At 37.4% G+C, this 18,641-nt stretch overlaps 2 protein-coding genes across 2 annotated transcripts in view; one reads left to right on the top strand and one right to left on the bottom strand.

Annotated features, from left to right (window-relative positions):
- Positions 1-307: 307 nt before the first annotated feature.
- On the bottom strand, positions 308-3,480 carry LOC137049712 (gelsolin-related protein of 125 kDa-like). Its single transcript, XM_067428338.1, has 2 exons — positions 3,447-3,480; positions 308-2,509 (listed from the first exon to the last, which is right to left on the bottom strand). Exon 2 carries the CDS (start codon positions 2,445-2,447, stop codon positions 1,542-1,544), a length of 906 nt encoding a protein of 301 aa, XP_067284439.1. The 5' UTR covers positions 2,448-2,509; positions 3,447-3,480; the 3' UTR covers positions 308-1,541.
- Positions 3,481-18,282: 14,802 nt separating this feature from the next.
- Positions 18,283-18,641, top strand: part of LOC137049075 (zinc finger protein 721-like) — a 66,785-nt gene continuing 66,426 nt past the window's right edge. The window contains exon 1 of the mRNA XM_067427463.1: positions 18,283-18,337. The gene's annotated coding sequence lies outside the window, so the exon portion shown is untranslated. The remainder of the gene's footprint in view (positions 18,338-18,641) is intronic.

The following is an 18,641-nucleotide window of genomic DNA, read 5'->3' as shown; positions in this document are numbered from 1 at the left end:
AATAGAAAACAAAACAAAACAACAGCACCAATAAACAGTAATGAACAGGAGTGAAGAAGTGTGTTTGTTTGTTTGTGTGTGTGTGTGTGTGTGTGTGTGTGTGTGTGTGTGTGTGTGTGTGTGTGTGTGTGTGTGTGTATGAGATAGAAAGTTTGTTCCACTTTGGAATGGACCAGACATTGATATAAATGTAGAATTTTTCAGATTCATACTTGATTTAGTAGATTTTTTTTACAAACAAAGTGGGGGTAAAAGCCTTTTTTAAAGTTTCCCATTCATTGCTAAAATCTAAAAAAAACGCCCCATACACATGTCTGCGTGCGTGTGTGTGAGTGAGTGAACATGCTTGCTCCATATTGCATTTGTGCTCTAGTATTAGTCCTTCATTTATGTATGAAAATATTTTAGATTTATGTAATATTTGCTTATTTTATTTGCCATATAAAATATGGCAAATAAAATATAAATGTAATATAAATGTAGAAATTTTCAGATTTATACTTGATTTAGTTTAGTTTTTTTTACAAACAAAATGGGGGAAAAAATATTTTTTTACAGTTTCCCATTCATTGCTAAAATCTAAAAAATGCCCCATACACGTGTTTTTTTGTGTTTGTGTGTATGTGAGTGAACATGCTTGCTCCATATTGCATTTGTGCTCTAGTATTAGTCCTTCATTTATGTATGAAAATATTTCAGATTGATGCCATTTTTGTTTATTTTATTTGCCATTTTCATTAAAAATGCTCTGTTGCAGTCACATACATGTGTGTGTGTGTTTGTGTGCGTGTACGTGTGTGTGTATGAGATAGAAAGTTTGTTCCACTTTGTGTTTATGCTCTAGGACCAGACCTTGATATAAATGTAGAAATTTTCAGATTTATACTGTATTTAGTTTATTTTGTTTAAAAAAAAAAAAAAAAAAAGTGAAAAAAATACTTTTTTACATTTTCCCATTCATTTTCAATGTGGAGTCAATCTGACCCCGAGGGACTTAAAAGGTAAAAAAGGTTTTACACATCTTTAGAAAAACCAAATCAAGCCCAGATTTTTTTTGCATGTTTAGATAGATTATTTAGGAAAAGTCACAGAGTTTCATAGCCCTGAGATGAAGGGAACACTTTTTAAAAATGGAGGAAAAGTCCATCGGGGTCAGCTGGACCCCAAGGGCCGATCAATAACTGGTAAATCTGCATCTGCAAAACAACTCTGATAAACTGCGTGCAAGCTCTCCCTTTCACTACCCGTAAACTATAGTAAGACAGATAATGTAGACCTTGAACATATTTAAACTCACAGATAGTCAATAAATCAATTAATCGCACAAAAAAGACAAGAAAAAAGAACTCGATAATTTTTGAAACCTAAAGATGTCCGAGTTCCGGTGCCCATGCGACTGATGCTCAACTGCTATTGGCTCATCTGCGTTCGAGGGGAGGGGCTTTCTGAAAGGTCAATTGAAACCACACCGTTTTAAGGTCTTTTGTTGCCACCACAAAAAGAGAAAAACTATTGAAAAATTGCTCTGGTGATCTGCACCTTCACGCAAAAAGGGACGGGACAGTTCCCTTTTTAATTTTTCTTAGTCCCTTAGTAGTCAAAACAAAATCATTTCGTTGGAAATGTACACTACACACTCTAGTGTTTTTAGTAGGACTAAAGTGGTCCCTGCAAATTTTGGCTAACCACTGAGCCCGGACTTCTGAGTCAATCGGGAACGCATGAAAGCTTATCTCGGAGTTATAACGAGATGAATTAGCACATTGAGGTACGCAGCAATGTAGTGATGATCTTTTCTCCTGTCGCTGATAGATTAGTCTGTTCTTTTTTACTTTAAACACGCTCAAATTTGCTCTATTCTCCTCTTCCCTCACAGTGTTATCACGACCAGAAGGAAGCACGCACACACTTGTGTCCTGGAAGTTCACAGGTGCCATCTTGTGATCTTCATGTTTCACTCTGAATGTTTCTTCAACCTTCATGTCTTCATTCTCCTCTTTAATAAACACAATCTTTGTTTGTTCCTCAGTATCTTCCTGTTTCACTCTGAATGTTTCTTCAACCTTCATGTCTTCATTCTCCTCTTTAATAAACACAATCTTTGTTTGTTCCTCAGTATCTTCCTGTTTCACACTAAATACTTCTTTAATTTTTATGTCTGGACTCTCCTCTTTAATGAATGCCATCTTTGTTTGATCCTCATTATTTTCTTGTTTCACACTGTATGTTTCTTCAAACGTTACGTCTTCACTCTCTTCTTTAATAAACGCTATCTTTGTTTGTTTCTCAGTATCTTCTTGTTTCACTCTGTATGTTTCTTCAACCGTAATGTCTTCAGTCTCCTCTTTAATAAACGTCATCTTTATTTGTTCCTCAGTATCTTCTTGTTTCACTCTGAATGTTTCTTCAATCCTCTGGTCTTCATTCTCCTTTTTAATAAACGCCATCTTTATAATAGTGTCATGTAGATCTCAGTCGCTTCACCAGGAGTTGTTCTGTGTGTTGGACACTGTCATGATTCAGATGAGAATAAACAGAAAGTTAAATCTCTGGGTGCATATCAATTAGCTCCCTAGTTACTGATACCAGTTCAGTATCAGTGCATTAAGGTACTAGGCAAGGGATTCATTCAGAATGTGAGTTAGTGGACTGATTAACTAAAAAGAAACCTACAAACGTGACCCTGAAGCACAAAACCAGTCATATGTCGCATGGTATATTTGTAGTATGGTAAACAATACATACAATATACAATAATACATTGTATGGGTCTAAATTGTAAGGTTTTCTTTTTATGCCAAAAATCATCAAGATCTTAAGATATATCTTAAAATCTTAATAGTTTAAGTCCTTGGCAATGCATATATATATATATATATATATATATATATATATATATATATATATATATATATATATAGTAATATCCATTGCCAAGAACTTAAATTGGCTAACTTATAAGGCGATTTTCTCAATATTTAGATTATTTTGCACCCTAAGATTGCAGATTTTCACATAGTTGCATCTCGTACAAATATTGTACTATTCTGACAAACAATACATTAATGGAAAGCTCACTTATTCAGATGTATAAATCTCAATTGCAGGACAAAAAAGAGAAAACTTTTATGACTGGTTTTGTGGTCCAGGGCCACATATTATTAAAAGAAAGCAATTTATACATACATTTCATATGTAGTTACTTATAATATGTATTTAAAGCATTCTATTAACTCAGTCTCTCTCATCACAATTCGCCAGTGACCAAATTCGTGTTTTTGAAAAACTCATTCATTTAGGTAGAGAACTACCCTTTCTGTTACTCACATGGATGTTACTCACAAAAACGACCATTAATGTTATTTTGTACAGCATTAATAATTAATTAGTTACACAGCTCTAGTCTGAACAATTAATAGCGATAAAACACTTTTAAAAAAACGAACCTTTCCTCGGCTGAAACGCAGACGCAGCCTTATGACGTCATATCATTAGATCAAATAAAAGTCCCGTTCACACGCTAAAATAATGGAAATGAACACAGAGAAAACACAGAAATAATATTAAAAAATTTTCGATCCCTCTCACATATTAATAATACCAACAACAGATCATTTGTAATATTCCCAGTCAAGGTTAAAGTCAAGTATCTTTCTTCACATTACAAACGATTAGAGATAACTTTTGAATGTGAGGGATTTAAAACAGCTGATCCCACAGATTTCCTTTTCTGTTGCAAATTGATTTACAAACAAAATTTTACTCCTCATAATAACATATACTGAAAAGTAACAAATCTGTCATCTAAAAGGATTGGATGGAAATCAACACAGGGTCTATTTTTTATCTTATTGTTTTGTAATGTCCTTTTAAATTTGTTCAAAATATTTTTTGCAGTATAAATACTGTTCACTGATTAAAGCCACATGTGTTCAGTTTCATCAATTGTCAGAAAATATTACAATAGCATATTTAGTTGCTATTCCTCCTCTACCCTTATTAAGAGTGAATTGTGTTACGTTTAGACACAAGATTCAATAACCAGTTTATTAGAAACAATATTAAAATGCTTACAATATCCAGTTACAGCTGCAGGAAACTCAGAAGTGAAGAGCAGAGGCTCTGTGAATCTTAAGCATGATTCTTTATTGAGATTGCATTGAGTCACTTAAGTCATCAAGTCTGACTAAAGCAGTGCAACATGGGAGTTTTATAGACATTTTAGGAGTCCGTCCTTACAGGTGAAGACAAAGCACACAATCATGAACTTAAACAAAAGATGTAAGCAGTTCTAATAAGTTTCACCAGCTCTAATCCAACCAGCATAACTACAGCACTCATTCTCGTAGAGATCAGGCAAAGTCACAGGTATTGCATTCACACTTAAATCAGGTGTTGATGATCATTAACTGAATTAAAGGAAGGATGCAGAAGCACAAAGAGCATTACAGAAAAAAGGTGATGCCCTCACTCACCATGAGGTTAAATTTGTGTTCACACACACCTAAACCAAAAGCGATTCATCTAAAAATAAAATAAAATAATTGTGCTGTAAAGATACTGGAAGGATGTTTTATTGTGATGATATCATTGTATGAAGTTTTTTCTTGTTCAATTTTAATAAAGTTTATTTTTGTTAGAAAGTAAACATGCATTATTTTGAGAATATAAATAGTGATTATACAGTAAAGTATCTATTAATTGTTGTAAAATTCATTGTACATTGAGCTAAATTTATCAAGACCTAACCTCTTTTCAAAAATCAAAGTAAACCCAAAATAAATAGTTCATTATATCCTGTAAAATTGTAAAACTGCAGAGCTTTCTGTGGAGTTGTAAATTGTGGCTGTATCTATCATTCTGTTTTTATGGGCATTTTGAAGTATCGCATCATAAACGAGTGTATTATGCCGTGTTCCAGGCAACCTGTTACATGTGTTTTTCCTACCTTCTACCCTGGAAAGTGCACTTGAACAGGAGCTACTTCCAACCCTACAAGGGTCATATAATGTCAAATTTGTACATTGATTAATATGATTCTTTGGTGTCTAAATGAAAAATGTGTAATATACTTTAATTAAAAATTTTCATTAGTATTGTAAGAATTTATTGTAAACTGGGGACTTGACTCTCTGTGGTCATTAAAAATCCTAGAATGTCCTTCGAAAAAAGAGTAGGGGTGTAACCCCGGCATCCTGGCCAAATTAGTCCATTAGCCTCTGTCCATCATGGGCTTCTAATCGTCCCCATATCCCGATTGGCTTCATCCCTCTGTCTCCTCTCCACCATAAGCTGGTGTGTGGTGGGCGTTCTGGCACAATATGGCTGCCGTCACATCATCCAGGTGGATGCAGCACATTTGTGGTGGTTGAGAAGATTCCCCCCTCTATATGTAAAACGGTTTGAGGACTCAGAAAAGCACTATATAAATGTAGAAAAATATTATTTATTATTATTTTACCTGTTCAAAAACAGCTCTGTTTTCAGCAAGCCATATCAGTGCATGTGACTTTAAATGATAATGAGCTTTGCTCACCCTAGCCCTCTGTTCTATAGGGTGTTTTGACACAACGTTGCCTTGATAACAGTTGAGGGTATATTTTGGAGAAAGAATGGCAACTTGAGTCTTTGAGGACACATCTGAGCAACCGTATCAATTTGAACCGCATTCGGAACCGGAACAAGATGACGGCCCCACTGAAGTTCGAAAATTAAGGCTTAAACAGGACGTTTCTGAATGGTTGGTTAACGTAATGTCACTTTGATCTATCTTTGTATGTACTGGTAGGGTAACGTTAGCGATGAATGCTTTGTGTTTACTGATGTACACTTAGTTCATTGACAGATTGATGTTACAGCTAATGGTCATGGAAAAACTTGTAAATGTAGGCTTGTTGTCAGTGATAATGTTACGTAACATTATCTATCCAGTGTAATAACTGTTACAACACAATTTTTTTGACATTACTTCTTAATCGGTAACAAACACCATTATAAGCCTACAATAGTAAGCTTAGTGTAGTGTTACCACGTTAAATTGATCACCAGTGTACACACAGTTTGTAATAACACAATAACAATAACACATTGTTAATTATAAAAGTGGGATTATGAATTATATCGAGAACGTCATACATAGAAAGCATCAATCAATCAATCAATCAACTTTATTTATATAGCGCTTTTACAATCACGATTGTGTCAAAGCAGCTTCACAGTGTCAAACAGGATAATATTGCGACAAAATTAGATTTGGCTGTACAGTCGTACTGGAGAAAACAGTAATGTTATCAGTTTAGTTTAATTTATCATATAGCAACAATGTTGGCAGATCAGTATTTAAGTTTATAGAATTAAATAAGACCTAATTCATACATTTTATTTGTATAATAAGTTGAATAACTTTAATCATATTTTTAGTGTCCCCAACTGAGCAAGCCAAGCCAAAGGCGACAGTGGCAAGGAACCAAAACTCCATCAGGGCGTGATGGAGAAAAATAAACCTTGGGAGAAACCAGACTCAGTCGGGGTGCCAGTTCTCCTCTGGCCTATTAACACACCGTGTAAGATTATTATTCTGGCAACCTTACAGGTCAGAAATCATATTAGATTGGAATATTCAAAATTTCAGGGTATAACGGAAGAGACAGATTTATTTGGAAATAAATGATGGGATGGTGCGTCGATTACACAAGAGTATGAATACATGAAAGATCGGAATTATTGCGCCGAAGACGGGTTTTGAGCATGTCGTGCCAGTGAGGCAAATTCGGAGGAGACACCATTTGACACGGCTCAGCAGACACTCCAGGATGAGCTGGTCATGTCCAGGCAGGTCCACCATCCGATCCGGACAGGGCACTGATCCGGGATAAACCTCGGGATAAACAGAGAGACAACATTAGCGTAGATGCCACTCTTTTTATGATGTAACGAGTACATCAGGTGTTATGGGAAGTGTTCCCGGTTCCGGCTGACCTAGTTAATGCAGCCTAACAATCAGTCAATTGAATTGAATAAAAAAAATTGAATAAAAAGTTAAAAATGTTCTATGTGTATGCCATGGTAAAGAGATGTGTTTTTAGTCTAGATTTAAACTGACAGAGTGTGTCTGCTTCCCGAACAATGCTACGAAGACTATTCCACAGTTTAGGAGCTAAATAGGAAAATGATCGACCGCCTGCAGTTGATTTAGATATTCTAGGTATTATCAACTGGCCAGAGTTTTGAGACCGCAATAGACGTGATGGAGTATAATGCGTTAAGAGCTCGCTTAAGTACCGGGGAGCTAAACTATTTAGTGCTTTGTAAGTAATAAGCAAGATTTTAAAATGTATGCGATGTTTAATAGGGAGCCAGTGCAATGTTGACAGAACTGGACTAATATGATCATACTTCCTGGTTCTAGTAAGAACTCTAGCTGCTGCATTTTGGACCAGCTGGAGTTTGTTTATTAAGCGAGCAGGGCAACCACCCAGTAGAGCATTACAATAATCTAGCCTTGAGCTCATGAACGCATGTACTAACTGTTCAGCATTTTGCAATGAAAGCATGTGCCGTAATTTAGATATATTTTTAAGATGATAAAATGCGGTTTTACAGATGCTAGAAACGTGGCTTTCAAATGAAAGATTGGTATCAAAGAGCACACCCAGGTTCCTCACTGACGACGAGGGCTTGACAGAGCAGTCATCAAGTGTTAGACAGTATTCTCGGTTACTACTTGTGGAACTTTTCTGTCCAATAATTAAAAATTCAGTTTTATCTGAATTAAGTTGCAGGAAATTACTATTCATCCAATTTTTTATATCAGCTCATGCATTCCGTTAATCTTGTGAATTGGTAGGTTTCGTCAGGGCGTGAGGAAATATAGAGCTGAGTATCGTCAGCATAACAATGAAAACTAACGCCTTGTTTCCTAATGATATCTCCCAGTGGTAGCATATACAGGGTGAAAAGCAACGGTCCTAACACTGAGCCTTGCGGTACTCCATACTAGGGGTGTGCATTGGCACTTCCTTCACGATTCGATTCGATTACGATTCACCAGGTAACGATTCGATTCGATTCGATTCTACGATGCATTGTGATGCATCAAAATTCTACTGCACACAAAGCAAATTTTTCATCAGTCATGAGGCAATACAAGCAGATATTAAACAACAGGTTGTATTGGCTGCTATGTGTCTCCTGTATCTTTGACATAAAAGTTATTAAATAAAATAAAATGTAATTAAATAAAATGCAATTAGCCCTTAAATGCATGACTGTTTCACCAAACATTCTTACATATTCAGGTCGTTAGCGACCCAGATCTATATTTAACATGGATAGACCTCTACCTGTCGTGATAATATATAAAACTCCTGATTTTAGAGTAGCAGCTACAGAAGAATAAAATAAAACCTATTTCGTTACCTTTTGGAGCTTGGAAGGATTCAGTGTGAGCAGATGTTTAATACCATCATCCTATGACCTCATCAGAGCTCGTTTACCAGTATATTCAGCATCTGCCTCATATTCGCGATCTCCAGCATATTCTCCAAACTCATTTTCAATGTCTTCAAAATCAATATTTTGATCACTGACAGCTTCTTGACCACATCCATCATCAAGAGACAGTGACACTAACATATGATTGTGTTTAGTACTTGCTTTCTGCGGTAAATCACTGAGCCATTTCAAGTTTTGCAGATTATTGTTTCGTTTTCTGTCCGAGGTAACTATGAGTGAAACGTCACTTCATCATTGCGTATCAGACATTGCCACCTTGTGGAATAAAGGTGAATTGCGGCGTTTTTCGTCATTATAGATTCATTGATTATTGTGCAAAAAATATATACGTACAATCCTATACACCTCGGGTCGTTAGCGCGTTTTTAATAACCCGTCTATCGCGGTCCTCTCCCTCTGCCTCAGCCATCTCTTGTTGTTGTTGTTATTCTCTCGGAACCGGAAGTATTTGAAACTTCCGCCAGAAAATAAACAGTGACATAATCGATTATGGCACTTTGCCGCATCGATGCTGAATCGTTCATGCCCCGCATCGCGATGCATCGCCGAATCGATTATTGTTGACACCCCTACTCCATACTGAACTTGTGATTGGTGTGACATCTCTTCATTTACTGCTACAAACTGATAACGGTCAGATAAGTATGATTTAAACCATGCCAAAGCAGTTCCACTAACGCCAACATAATTTTCGATTCTATTCAGAAGAATATTGTGATCGATAGTATCGAATGCAGCGCTAAGATCGAGTAACACTAATAGAGAGATACAACCACGATCAGATGATAAGAGTAAATCATTTGTAACTCTAATTAGAGCAGTCTCAGTGCTATGATACGGTCTAAATCCTGACTGGAAATCCTCACATATACCATTTCTTTCTAAAAAGGAACATAATTGTGAAGACACAGCCTTTTCTAGTATTTTTAATAGAAACGGTAGATTCGAGATTGGCCTGTAATTGACTAATTCTCTAGGATCAAGTTGCGTTTTTTTAATAAGTGGTTTAATTATAGCCAACTTAAAAGTTTTCGGTACATATCCTAATGTCAAAGATGAATTAATGATATTAAGCAGAGGATCTATGACCTCTGGAAGTATCTCTTTTAATAGCCTAGTCGGTATAGGGTCAAGCATACATGTTGTTGATTTTGATGATTTTACAAGTTTAGCCAATTCTTCTCCTCCTATAGTAGTGAATGAGTGTAATTTTTCCTCAGTGACACTACAGCGCTCTGTCTGAAGTGATACTGTAATAGACGGCTGCATGATTATAATTTTATTCCTAATATTATCAATCTTACTAGTAAAGAAGTTCATAAAGTCATTACTGCTGTGTTGTTTACAAACATCTGAAGCTGAAGCTTTATTTTTTGATAATTTAGCTACTGTATCGAATAAATACTTAGGGTTGTGTTTGTTTTCTTCTAAAAGAGTTGAGAAATAAGCAGATCTAGCAGTTTTTATGGCCTTTCTGTATGCAATCATGCTCTCTTTCCACAAATTGCGAAAAACCTCCAGTTTTGTTTTCTTCCAGCTGCGCTCCATTTTTCTGGCTGCTGTTTTAAAGGGATTCCATGGTGTTGAGACTTGTATGGCTTAATATAACATAAATGATGTCTCTTACTGAATTATGTGGTAGAAAACCCATGAAAGATCTACGTTATTTAAAAAATCGATTTTATATTTGGACCATGGGCGGCGCCATTTTGTTTGCGTTCTAGGTTGATGACGTAGAGTGGTTGAACTCCTCTATCAGCTGGCGTTACCCGTAGCTATTTTTACCACAACGCAACTCGAAAATTGTTTCAGAGTTAAACAAAACAAATGAATTGCTTTGTAATTGTACTTAAAACACACTCAAACATACATGTGCACACAAACTCACCTACACAAGTCACAAACAGATCGGCGGGCGCGCACACACACACCTGACTGCTCTGTCTCAATCGCATGCATCATCACCAAAACTGCCTCTCTTCCTCACGTTACTTTATTCCATCGTCCTACCTAGATATTTCCCTCTGCTGGTCACATTAGGCATTATAGTTAATCTACTATCAACAGTCTATCTAGGGAACAGGATGTGTTGAACAGGATATCAACACAGGGAATAGATTGAGGGTTATGTATGCGCGGGCAGTGCGTGCGTGTGTGTGTGTGTGTGTTCGCGCCGATCTGTTGGGGTGTGTGTGTGTGTGTGTGTGTGTGTGTGTGTGTGTGTGTGTGTGTGTGTGTTCGCGCCGATCTGTTGGGGTGTGTGTGAGAGTCTGTGTGAGAGAGAGAGTTTGTGTACACATGTATGTTTGAGTGCGTGAAGTCGGACAGCTGTTTGTAAATCGGCTGTACACTCGTTATTGCGGTGAACGTGAGACTGAATGACTGCACTCGAACATGTCCACTATGGTGTCGGACAACACTACAAATGTCCGTCCCTTCAAATAATGCCCTATTTAAGGGTATAGGGTCGATTTCAGATTCAGCCCCTGTCGTGGAGACTGAGCAGCCCAACATCTCGATTGAGACAGAGCCTGTCGTGTGCGCGCCCGCCGATCTGTTTGTGACTTGTGTAGGTGAGTTTGTGTGCACATGTATGTTTGAGTGTGTTTTAAGTATAATTACAAAGGAATTCATTGGTTTTGTTTAACTCTGAAACAATTTTCGAGTTGCGTTGTGGTAAAAATAGCTACGGGTAATGCCAGCTGATTGAGGAGTTCAACCACTCTACGTCATCAACCTAGAACGCAAACAAAATGGCGCCGCCCATGGTCCAAATATAAAATCGATTTTTAAAATAACGTAGATCTTTCATGGGTTTTCTACTACATAATTCAGTAAGAGACATCATTTATGTTATATTAAGCCATACAAGTCTCAACACCAGGGGATCCCTTTAAGGAAGTTTTAAGAAAGCATGCCGTAATGTAACTTACCCTGTAAACTTTAGCCATATTCATCGTGAAGCGTGTAAGCGATTTGCAGAGATTAATATAAAGGTTATTAAAATGTATGATGTCACATTGTCAGACGGCTCAATTTGAGAGAGGGAAACATATAAGGATATCTGAGAAAACATAAGGAGATAAAAAAAAAACTGGATTGATTTTTATCATCAAGGATGGTTGTGTACAGGCACTGCCAACACACATTTCTGTACAATCAACTTGTAAAAGTGCATGTATCATTATATGACCCCTTTAAGACAAATAGCAGAAATGATGCAAAAACACTTTCTTAAGGTATACCATATTTCAAATACATTCAATAATTCAAACCATAAACATTCACATTTAAGACGTGTCAAACTTTTGCAGTTAATTGCACTCTGATACAACTATAGGCTGCACCGAGTCTTTCCGGGAAAAAAACGAGCGCCTGGAGGCGTATCGTGTGGGCGGAGCTAAAGAATGACGAGCTCGCAAAGCGGTGACGTCCTCAAGCGTGGAGAAACCCATGGCTATCGATCTGATTCCGCTAATACGTGATCCAGAATCAGGCTGAAATAAATTGAACAGGAGAAACAGCAACAGCAGGACGTCCGTCTCTGTGGTATGTACTGTATTTAGTGGCCTGTCAACATTTGTGTGTCTTTACTCGCAGTTTATGAGGACATGATTCGGTTTATGGACTATTGTATGCGACTAAACCTTAGCAGTAGCAAGCAAAAGGGTTTTGCACGTCAGACTAGTGTAACGTTATACATAGAACAACAATGGAGTAACCTTTAGCGCATTTGAATGACGAAGCACGTGATCGTGTCGTTTACTGATGTTTACTCACTTGACGATAGCCAACAGCATAGATATTTGAAGCAGTTTTACTCACCGGCTGCTTCCAAACCAGGACCGAACCTTTATCGCTGGGACCGCTCCGTCAAAAACACACACAGTCCTGTGACAGCAGTGACCGCGGAAATCCGCGATGTTGTGAAGCTTCCCGGCATTTCTGCTTTCAAATTGGTTCAAATGCGGCGCTGCCTTCCCGGAATGCTGTGCTGAAGTGTTGAAGTCGCTGGACGTCACCCATAGGAATAAAGTGGAGCAAGGCGTGTCATAAGTGTTCACGGATGACTGGATCTGCAGCTTGCGAGAGTGTTTATGGGCGTGCATTTCCTCTCTCGCTCTAGTCACATGCGCGCGCACCCTACCGGGAGAAGGACCTTCCGCTCTATTAACGTCAAGCCGACCCATACTCGAAAAAACTCTCCGAAACTTGTGAGAAACCGGAAGGAGTATTTTTGACAAAGAAATACTCCATCAAATGTCCAACATTAGTTTTTTAAACTTTGTCTATGTTTAGGATGGGAATCCAAGTCTTTAACAGTGTAAAAAGCTCAGTATGCATGAAACAGCATTTCACCCCCCCCCCCCCCCCTTAAGTGAATGTTAATTAGTTGTTTATGGAACTGTCATATGAAATCAGTGTCATTTACAGTCGTGATGGTATTCAGGAAAACGCTCTAGTGTTGTAATTTTTCCTCGAGAGGCTGCACAAGCGTCAACAGCGCGACCCTTATTATCGTCAGTTCATTATATATTATCCACTATCGATCGCCACTTACACTAAATTAATGCACAAACATTCTTGCATTTTGGTGATTCTCTAGTTATTTTTTGTTTTAATCCGGCTCTTGTCCGTCAGGCAAGTAAAATTCTCTTTCACTTGTCCCTTCAAAACATCCACATGTTCCGGACAAGCGTTAATGTCGAGCCCTGCTTTGTATTCGTCGTAAAGATCTTTGTGGTGCCGTTTTAAGTGATCAGACAAATTGGTGGTGTTTTCTTGTTTTGTGGCCTTAAGACACTCCATGCAAAGTACCTCTTTTTGTTCAACATCCTCCTTTATGTAGCCAAAATAGTCCCAAAAAGATGATTTCTGGTGCCAGAACTTCTGATCCTCTTTGTCGCGCATTTTAGCAGTGAATGTTTGGCCGTGAGCAGCGGCACTGCGAACCAATCATATCGTTCAGCCCTAGTTTTTAGTCCCGTTTTTAAAATAACCGTTGTTTGCGGAGCCCTCAGATGTTCAGGGAGGGCATTCCACACGCGTGGAGCAGCGGCACAGAAGGCTTTGTCCCCAATGGTGCGGGTCTAAATCCAAGGGGGATTGAGTCGATGTGTCTTTAAGGAGCGAAGAGAACGTGCTGCGATTTGTGGAGCATTGAGTTCTTTAAGGTAGGCGGGAGCATTGCCATGGATGCACTGATGTGTAAGGAGGGAAACTTAATACTCGATCCGAGCGGAAATAGGAAGCCAATGTAGAGACTGAAGAATTAGTGTGATGTGTTCATATTTACGCGCTCTCATCAGGATCCTAGCGGCACTGTTTTGTATGTTCTGTTTTGTATGAGTTTCTGGATACTCTTGCTACAAATCCCATAGAGAAGAGTGTTACAATAATCCAGTCTCGAGGAGACAAAGGCATGAACAAGATTCTCAGCATCATGAAGGGTGAGTGAAGGACGGAGTCTGGCTATATTCCTGAGGTGACAAAAGGATGTTTTGCAAAGATATTAAATGCGGGACTCAAAAGTTAAGTGTGGATCAAACCTAACACTGAGATTGGTGACTATGGATGACAGAGGAATGTCCTGGCCAGAAAATGTAATACAGGTTATGGTGGATGATCTGATCTGATGAGGGGAACCAATGAGGATGGCTTCTGTCTTAGAGCTGTTCAGCTGGATAAAGTTGAAGTTCATCCATATCCTTATCTCTTCCAGACAGGCAGAAAGTGTTGATAATGAAGACGACGATGACGATAATGATGAATGAGTGTCAATTTTCACATATAATTGTGTATCATCAGCGTAGCAATGAAATGAAATTCCCAAGCGAATGCTGACTTTACATAGAGGAAGCATGTAGAGATTGAATAAAAGAGGTCCTAGCCCTGAGGTACTCTGCAACCAACCGCATGTGAAAGGGACCTTGAGCTACCCATGGCCACAAATTCAGATCTGTCTGTGCGGTATGACTCAAACCATTGCAAGACAGTGTTATCAAGTCCAATAGAATGAGTCGTCTGAGAAGTATCCCATGGTCAAACGTGTCGAACGCTGCAGAAAGATCCAGGATGACAAGGAGTGATGGTGACCCGGCATCAGCTGTCATTAGCAGGCCATTTGTAACCCTCACTAAGGTAAGGCTGTTTCCATGCTGTGGCCAAAACGGAAGCCAGATTGGAAGTTTTCAAAAATGCGTCGAGTTCACGTCAATAACTTGGTGGATAAAGTCGTTATACAGATTAGATTTGCTGCCGCTAGGGTGCATCTAGATTTCTAGGCTAGAACTAATGTTTTACAGGTTTGGAATGACATGAGGGAGAGTAATGACAGAATTTAACATGTTTGGGTAAATTAACCCATTAATGCCTTTTTTCTGTACAGTATCCTATATAAGTTCTTGCACGCTCGCCTTTCAATCAATGCGTTGGAATAACGTTTCTTTGTTTCAATAATATAAGATTAATTTTGGGGAAACAGACTTCTAGATAAACATTGATTATATATGAATACATCACAAAGATCCCTTGCTCTATGGACACTGACATTAATACAGGATAAAGCGAAAGTTGATTTGCATTCAGTGATAAAGACCTATTACATACCTAATTTAAATATAAATCCTGTCAGTAATCCAGATGGCGACCAATTGATGTGAACAAATGTAAATATACTGTGTCCTGACTGACGAGCCGATCTGCTTGATTGGATCTCGGTGATCGCATTTTAAAATTCCAGTGAACTGGAAGTTGCAACTGATTTTATTTCAGTCCTGTGACGTATTTCCAAGTGAAACGGAATATTGAATAGAGGGCAGGGTTTCACTTCAGCACTCCTCCTCTCCATCTCTCACTCATAGCAGACTAACGGTCGGAGGGGAGTGGGTTTCCCTCCAATCGTTTTTTTTTTTTTTTGAGTGAGTTTCTATTGATAGAAATAAGAGGGTGAGGGAGAGATGCCAGGGAGGATTTTTCAGGTGTGACTTTTTACTGCGCAGAGTCGAAGTACTCTCAGAAATGCTATTCCGCCATACATTATAGTTCTCCTTTTTAATCAGCTTAGAAAAGCGCCACGTTTTTTTTTATGTCACCATATGTGATTGTTCAACTATTCGTGTAACTGTATTTAAATAGGGGAAACGTGGAGGTGTTAGGTCGCTTCTAACTTGATCTCTGTTTGGTACTATAATGAATGAACTGGGTTTAGTGGGCTAAAGCTACATGCTATCAGAATGTCACAGCGTGTCAGAGCGATTAAGAGCACGCACTGAGATGAGGGAGGTATGTATCAACTCGTTTTAGTTAATGGAATAACATAATTTAATATGAAAAAGCAGTGAAGTATACCTTTAAGTATTTTCATACCCAAGCTGTCAAACTGACATCATCGGAAAGGGAACACCATTCTAGACCGGAAGTTACTTTTCAGATTTCGATTAGAGATTACTACGGCAAAGTATTTTTTTCTGCATTTTGCTTGTATTAACTTGCACGGATTAATTGTTAACCCTAAAATCTGTAACATGCTAATAAAGTAAATAACATTGCTTTTGATTTCTTGAGGACTTTATTGCCAAGTGTAAACGCAGCCAGAATAAATTACCTCTAGAGTAGATTGAGATTATTTCTGATAACAAGCAGAATAAGTATATCACATTAGACATACAGTCTAAATTACATTAGAGGTTGCTCTCGTATGCACTCAGACTGGATATTTATAAAGCATTCAAGGTTTTTTAGGGAGTCGTCCACATTGTTTTTGCGCTGGTGTCATATGATCTCGGATTGATCATTAAAGCATCAAAAATACATTTTAGTCCAAAAATCACAAAAACTACGACTTCAGCATTGTCTTCTCTTCCGGTTTGGGTTTCAATCCTCAAATAAAGATTAAAACGGTCATGAATCAGCGTATTGATTCATGATCGCCTGGCAAACGTGACATTGTCGACCCGAATCATGATTCGATTCACTAATTCATAACCATTTGAATCTTTCTTTGAGAATTGAAAACAAACAGGGAAGAGAAGACAATGGTCATAGTTTTTGTGATTTTTTTTAACCTAAATGTATTTTCGATGCTTAACTGATGTCACATATGGGCTACTTTGATGATGTTTTTATTCCCTTTCTGGACATGGAAAAGGATAGTGTGCATACACTTGCATAGGCTGTCGGACTAAATATAAAATATCTTAAACTGTGTTCCGAAGATGAATGGAGGTCTTACGGGCGTTGAACAGCATTAGGGTGAGTCATAAATGACATAAATTTCATTTTTGGGGGAACTAACCCCCTTAATATTTATATCATGTTATCCCAGAATATTATGTCAAAAATGTTTTCTACTGAGTAGTGCGCCATACTATCCACTAGTCAGAACGATAAACAAACCAGAAGTTAACTTCGGTTAAAATAAAATATAAAATCACGCTAAAAGAAATAAAAAAAAACATTTACAGTAAAGGTGAAGTTTTTCATATCTTATACATACATGTGCGAGTCACATTAAACTTGACGGAAATGTTTGGCCTTTTGTGTGCACAGCTGCACACAAATCTAACATCATGGTAAGTGAGGCTGTGACCTTATGTCTGTGATGCTTTTGTGAGTTTCTGCCTCATTCCTTTAATTCACTTCATTATCATCAACACCTGATTTGTGTGAATGCAATACCTGTGACTTTGCCCGATGTCTATGAGAATGAGTGCTGTAGTTATGCAGGTTGAATTACAGCTGGTGAAACTTACAAGAACTGCTTACATCTTTTGTTTTAAGTTCATGATTGTGTGCTTTGTCTTCACCTGTAAGGACGGTCTCCTAAAATGTCTATAAAACTCCCATGTTGCACTGCTTTAGTCAGACTTGATGACTTTAGTGTGACTCAGTATGATCTCAATAAAGAATCATGCTGAAGATTCACAGTCTCTGATCTTCACTTCTGAATTCCCTGCAGCTGTAACTGGATATTTTAGGTATTTTATAGGTATTTATAATAAACTGATTAATGAATCGTGTATCTAGAAACTGTAAACGATTTTCTGTTAATAAGGGTAGATGAAGAGTAACAACTGAATATGATGTCATATTTTCTGACAATTGAAGAAACTGAACAGGTACAGCTTTAATACATAAATAATGAAAAAGAACACTACCAATAAGATCAAATACAGACCATATGTTCAGTTCCATCCAATCCTTATAGAAGACAGATTGGTTACTTTTCAGTATGGTAATTTTAATAAAGGAAATTCTGGGAAATGGAAACCAGATTTCATAACCATTTAGAAGATTATTTCTTTATTATTTAAACCATTTTAATGCGCTTATCAAAAATAGTTAAAGTTTAATTTATTTGTCCTTATATTCTGCATAGAAACTGAGATGGAATAAGATATTGCGATAATGATACAGTTTTAGTTAATAAATTAGATATTATACGCTAAAAACCTTCCATTTTGTTAAACAAATTCTTAGCGAGTTTAAAATATTTAAAAGTTCTTTCCAATCCATTGTTATAAACAAGAAAATGACTAAAGATAATGCAAATGAATTATTTGCAGTTACTGGTAAGTGTATTTCACACACTTTTTAGAAATAAGAAATATGCCAACAAAGCCAGAAACTTAAAAATGGCCAAATATATTGGTAGATTTGGTAATCTGTGATTCAAAAATGAAGTTAATAATTTTTTTAAAATTTTTGAATATGTTTTCTGTGTATGTAAAGTTTTTAGAGCGTGAACTTTTATTTTGTCTGGATATGTGACGTCATAAGGTGGCGCTGAGCGCTCCTGGGTCTGTGCCTCAGCTGAGGAAAGGTTTGTGTTTTTAATCTTTTCTAGCGTTTAAATTAATATAAACTGTTCCAAATGTTTTATAGAGACCTTTGACGTTAATTACTTGCAATAAATAGCCTTAATGGAAGTTTTGTCAGTAAAGGCATCCTTGCCTGTGGAACAGAAAAGCTGCCTCTCGTTTCTCCATTTAATTCCACCGGTCACAATTGTGACCACAATATTTTAAAGTGGTATTAAAAAGCAAATGTTCATTTATAATGCAAATTTAAGATGTCTACATGAGGTCTGTTGGGTAGTTCTGTGACCACATTTATCTCTTGTTACT

The sequence above is a fragment of the Pseudorasbora parva genome, chromosome 20, assembly GCF_024679245.1.
Source record: "Pseudorasbora parva isolate DD20220531a chromosome 20, ASM2467924v1, whole genome shotgun sequence".
NCBI lineage: Eukaryota > Metazoa > Chordata > Actinopteri > Cypriniformes > Gobionidae > Pseudorasbora > Pseudorasbora parva.
The sequence above is the reverse complement of the archived record's forward strand: the minus strand, read 5'-3'. Positions and strand labels throughout refer to the sequence as shown.

Coding starts and splice junctions, on each gene's coding strand:
- LOC137049712 (XM_067428338.1), bottom strand. CDS start 2,447: ATGGCGTTTATTAAAAAGGAGAATGAAGACCAGAGGATTGAAGAAACA.